General features: G+C 51.8%; 1 protein-coding gene across 1 annotated transcript; it reads right to left on the bottom strand.

Annotated features, from left to right (window-relative positions):
• srd5a2a (steroid-5-alpha-reductase, alpha polypeptide 2a) lies at positions 1 to 4,756 on the bottom strand. The gene is made up of 5 exons (XM_028404273.1): positions 4,454 to 4,756; positions 2,377 to 2,540; positions 1,684 to 1,785; positions 1,447 to 1,597; positions 1 to 984 (listed from the first exon to the last, which is right to left on the bottom strand). The coding sequence occupies exons 1-5, from the start codon at positions 4,735 to 4,737 to the stop codon at positions 918 to 920; spliced, it is 768 nt and encodes a 255-aa protein (XP_028260074.1). The 5' UTR covers positions 4,738 to 4,756; the 3' UTR covers positions 1 to 917.
• Between the last annotated feature and the right edge of the window lie 1,128 nt (positions 4,757 to 5,884).

Consider the following 5,884-nt stretch of genomic DNA (forward strand, 5'->3'; position numbering starts at 1 on the left):
ACACAGGACAGACACAGGACAGACACAGACACAGGGCAGACACAGGACAGTCACAGGACACAGGACAGACACAGGAAAATCACACCATGGGCGTCGCAGCCGTGGGGGATGTGGGGATGTAACACCCACACTTTTCCTAAAATCACATTTCATCCCCCACAGTTTTTGGAGACGTAACGTAACTAAACAGCCGATGTGAACAGAATGACGTCTGTGAAAGAGAATGAACGATCCCACGGAGCGGTAGAGAGGACTCTCTCTCTCTGTGATTGTACACACATACAGGAGGCAACACACATTGGTCAAGTTAGCTTGAGTGACAGACCTCACAGCCAATCACAGCAAATCGGCAAGTTAGCGGGTTAAGATCGAAATATAAATCACTACGCCAACATCTAGGAGGACTAGAGACAGCTAAGGATCTGGTGTAGAGAACGCTGTCTGGGAAGGAGCAGGTCACCACCTCAGCAGCTGTGTTGTTAACAAAGGGAGCTGTAAGCTAGCACAGGTCGGCTTCTTTTTAGCAGTCTCACAATCCTGTGATCTAGCTACGCCCACCACCACTGTTGTTTTTACCGTGCAGCATTAAGATGCAGGAAAAAATCTGTTTTTTTAGAATAACTGAATATATTTCTTCAACTTACGACAACTTGCGGGGTGTACTGAAAACAATGTGGGTGAATTGTAACAATATGAGTGAGTGGCATAGATGTCTTACAGGGTTGATCAGGGTCGGGCATATTGGAGACTGTAGTTAGGTGTAGATAATGCAGTGTGATTCAGAAACACTAAGCGTTTAAAGCAGAGGACAGACACAGGACAGACACAGGACAGTCAGAACAGACAGAACAGACACAGGACAGACACAGGACAGTCAGGACAGACACAGGACAGCATGGTTTCCTGTCTCCTCCTCCTCACAGAATGAACGGGAAGACGGCTTTCCTGGAGCGAGGGTAATCCTTAAACCTCTGCTGGTAATCTCTGCGGCACACAGGAGGCAGGAAGTCAGCTCACGCTCACAGACAGGATGATTCCTTCATGTGAGTCAACACGTATGAACATATGAACACGCCTTCAGGCTGAAACACCGACACCTTCCTCAGCTGTCTTCGTGCTCCTGCTGTCTCACTGATGCTAGCTTACCTGCTAACACACCAACTGCTGCTCATAAACTCACAGACAGATGACCTGCATGCTAAATTAGTTAGCATTCAGCTTAATTCAGCTCACTTTACAAAGTCAGTGGTGCTTCATAAATGCAGCATGACTATGCTACAGCTAGTTGGCTAACACTGGCTCGTGCCAACCTGGCTGCTAAATTGATTAGAACTAACAATCATTTGTAAATGACTAAATAAGCTAATGTTATGATCAGTGCAGCTGATTACACCTAGCCTAGCCAGGCTAACATGGGCCACGATACATTATGTGTTGCAAAGGTACCTGTGGTGCTGGTAGGCTCTGGGCCCAATGCTGCAGATGGTGAAGAAAGCGAAGGTGAAGGCCGGCAATGACCAGACCGCCAAGGCGTAACCGCACCACTCCACAATCTCACCCAAGAAGTTTGCACCAGAAACGTACTCAAACATTCCCCCTGGAAGACACAAGCAAAACTCATGAAGCAAGTCCGGACCGGCCGCTGACCCTGTAGCCTGGATGATTTCTGAGGGCGTGCTGTACCGCGGGGGATCCTATAGACGACCTCTCCGGGTTTCCTCAGGTTGCGGAGGATGTGGTCACTGTGGATGTTGATGATCATTCCAAGCAGGAACACCAGAAAACCTTCAGAGGATTCAGACATGAATCGTCACATGACGGCTGCTTCCATTCACTGGGGATTCCAAGATCCTGACACCATCAGGAGCTAATGTGGCTAGTGTCATTACCAGGGCTAACACTGTTCTAATATCGATAACAGTAGGCTAATGTTGCTAACAGTAGGCTGATGGCCTGTGGGCTGTATGTTAGCTTCAGTGACAGAGTTTACGTAGAGGCAGCTGGACTCAGCAGCAGAAGTGAGGAAGCAGCTCGGAGTCAGAAAGGGCTGAGTCCAGCTGCCCCTATGTACGACCTCCAACGACAGCCTCCACAGACACACTCACAGCTTTTGGTTCAAGTCAAACAGGAAGTGGACCATCTGATGCTGGTTTGGATTGGTTGGGTTTGTGTTCGTACGTGTATGACTGATTTATAGGTATAGGGCTTCTAGGATCCACTTCCATGGCCAACGCCCAATCAAAGGTCTGGCTGTAGTTTGAATCAACTCATTCTGCCCTATTTTGTGCAACAGCTGCTGAGACAGGGTAATGTGGGGTAATGTGGGTAATGTGGGCACGAGGCGGTGAGGGCAACCATGTCCTGTGTGCGACCTACCTGCTGCCAGGCGAGCATCCGTCAGCCAGCTGTCATCGAACTGGACACAGTGCAGCAGGTGGTGTCCCTGCAGGAGCCCGTTGAGCGAGCAGAAGATGGCGGCGCAAACCACGATGGACAGAGGAACGGGTCGTCCTCTGGTCAGGAAGCCGAAGATGAAGCTCCTGAAAAAAGGGTCAAGTCACTTCTGGTCCCCGCAGCAGGCCGCCATCAAATAAACCTGCTACTTCCTGTTGCAGCTAAAATGTATAAGGAACCATAAGGAAGAGGCGTGGCCTCCATCTATGTCATGAGGGCGGCGTGGGTTCACGGGTCTTTCCTCAGGGTGCCTGTAATGGTGATGAGTACAAAAGGGCAGGTTTGATCCATGTTCAGTTATTTACCACAGGAGAGTTAGTGTTGGGTGCAGCGGTCTGCAGGAGGACGAGCCAGGTGCAGCTACAGTGCTGCACTGAAACTAATGAGCATGTTCATGATCTTTATGAGGAGCATTATTATGATACAGGAGGGGCGCTGGATACCGTGCATGGAGGATCAGACTATTCAGACATGTGCCGCCAAACACAGTGACCTCTCCTGTTTTACTGTTACTCCAGCTGACCCCACCCTCTGCAGAGAGACCAGGACACATGCAGAGAAGCTTCCTGTGATTTCTGAACGACTTATATCAATGTAACAGTGTGAGAATCATTCTCCCTCCACTCCTGCTGGAGGCCACAGCTTCTAGCTGCAGTCATGAGCTGAGTAACCCGAGAGGAGCAGAGGGGGAACTTGTTCTACACTGGATTACATTACCACAACACACAGGCAGTCAGTGCTGAATCTTCACCTGCATCAGGTGACGTGGCGTGTCAGGTTTGTCAGGTTTGTTGGTTATTTCTCTTCATGCACGGTTTGTTGGAACACAGCCCGGCCGTCCCTCTCTCTTCGGCCCGGCCGTCTTTCTGTTTTCAGCCCGGCCATCCTTCTGTCTTCGGCCCGTTGATCACTGATCATCATTGGCTCTTTGAGCACCTTCTTCCTGCAGGCAGTCTGTTACCCAAGCACCAGCTCATCATACGCTCCCAGTTCAGGAGCATCGGCCCAGCTCTGCTCTCCTGGTGCATCATTTCTTCAAGAGACCACTTTACAAGCACTGGCACCTGCGTGTCAGAGCTTCCGGAGCAGGACAGATGTCCTGCCGCAGAGGACAGAGGTGACACTGACTGAACTCCAAGAAGGACCAGATGTGCTGCTGTATGTACAAGAGTTAAACATCGTGGCACAGAGCACGCTGTGACCCGACTGTGAGATGAAGACCATAGTGAAGGATGATGATGTGTGTGGTTTGATCATCATCACCAGGTCTATAAAGTGACTACATCCTGACTAACCCTAAAGGTCATGGACTCTGAACCAGCATGCTGAGTACAGAGGTGCTTCTGTTTTTAAACCATGTCTGTTACTTCACTCAGCCGTTAGTATGCTGAGTGTCTGCCACAGTGACATGTCCCAGCGTGGGATGAATGAAGCATTTCTCTTCTCTTCTATCGTCTGAGTTCCTCCCTCAGTGTCTCGGCTGGCTGGGTCTGCTGTTTCATGTCAGGACGTGTTCAGTGCCACCCTGCAGCCTTCGAGCGTCACATATGTAGAACTTATGTTTCTGGGCTGATTCGTCCACTTTGTCCTCAGCACAACTCTGACCCCAAGTCACCATGGACACCAGTGTCTCTGGTCTCTGTGTGTGTGTCTCTCTCTCTCTCTCTGTGTCTCTGTGTGTGTGTGTGTGTGTGTGTGTGTCTCTCTCTCTCTCTCTCTCTCTCTCTCTCTCTCTGTGCGTGTGTCTCTCTCTGTGTGTGTGTGTGTGTGTGTGTCTCTCTCTCTCTCTGTGTCTCTCTCTTTGTGTGTGTGCCTCTCTCTCTCTGTGTGTGTGTGTGTCTCTCTCTCTCTCTCTCTCTCTCTGTGTGTGTGTGTGTCTCTCTCTCTCTGTAGTTTCTGGTGATCGTGGAGGCACTTCCTGTTTAAAACACACTGAACTCAGACTCTAAGCCTCCTCTGTGCAGAATCATCATCGTCAGTATCTCACGCGCACACACACCTGTGGAAGTAGTGCAGCATGAAGGTGCACAGCAGCAGCGTCCTCCCGGTGCGGTGGCCCGGCTCCGTGTCCCGCTCCTCGGTGAACAGCAGCAGCAGCAGCGGCAGCAGGAAGGACGGCGCCTCCTGCAGGAACCAGCCCACCCGGGCCGGACAGCACCGGCACTGCGCGGGCGCATAGCGCCCATACTGGGTCTGAGTCCGGGTCTGCTGCCACAGGTAGCTCACGGCCCCCACGAGCAAGGCCCAGCTCGCATAAGAAACGGCGACTTCCCGGCACTCCATCAGCCCGTGCTGCTGCTCTGCGGAGAGGAGAGCAGTGTGAGGAGGAGCAGAGCCTGGGGAGGAGAGAGGACAGAGGAGGGAGGAGAGAGGACGGAGGAGGAGAGAGGACGGAGGAGGGAGGAGGGAGGACGGAGGAGGGCCCAGCGCACCGCAGGAACCTGATTACACATCCCGGGTCACAGGAGGAACCGTCACATCGCTTTACTTCCGGAAACAGCGAGTACTGCTGCTGCTGCTGCTGCTATGTGTGTGTGTAAGTGTGTGTGTGTGTGTGTGTGCGTCATGACGCACTCAGGTGTGCAGCCTGCTCTGAAAACATCCACCTAAACTACACACACTCTTCAACACCAAAGAAGATGCTGTTCTGCTTCTGTTCTGCTGTGATGGCATGCACCTTCATGCTGCACTGTCAGGATGAGAGTTCTGAAGACCAGAGATGAGACAAACGACACAGGTTAACCTGACCTGACCAAGGTGACAAGACCTGAATAGACAAGAGTAACAAAACACAGGTAAACACAACCAGGGCAGGCCAGTAATCACAAGAGGGAGAAGACACAAGAGGGAGCAGGGTCTTTAAAATAAAACAGCAAGTGACAAAACAACCCAAGAAAACTACAAAAAACCTAAGATGTAAGTAAAAACAAGAACAACTAAACACAGGACAACAGGGAGACGGTCACAACACACCACATGACCCAGAAAGGAAGATGGAGGATGGTGGAGGAGGAAGATGGAGGACGGAGGAGGAGGAAGGAGGAGGAGGAGGAGGAAGATGGAGGAGGAGGCGGAAGATGGAGGAAGGAGGAGGATCGAGGAAGATGGAGGACGGAGGAGGATCAAGGAAGATGGAGGACGGAGGAGGATGGGGAAGGAGGAGGATCAAGGAAGATGGAGGAGGAGGAGGAAGATGGAGGACGGAGGAGGAGGATCGAGGAAGATGGAGGACGGAGGAGGATGAGGAAGGAGGAGGATCGAGGAAGATGGAGGAAGGAGGAGGATCGAGGAAGATGGAGGAGCCTCGCTGATGACATGGGTGTATGAGGAGTGGACGGGAAGAGGAGTCTAGCAGGCTGTAGCTCAGTACCACCCAGACCAAGGAGATGGTGGGCCACCTCCGCAGGCCCGGCCCGCACCTGCAGCCTGT

The sequence above is a fragment of the Parambassis ranga genome, chromosome 1, assembly GCF_900634625.1.
Source record: "Parambassis ranga chromosome 1, fParRan2.1, whole genome shotgun sequence".
Taxonomy (NCBI): Eukaryota; Metazoa; Chordata; class Actinopteri; family Ambassidae; genus Parambassis; species Parambassis ranga.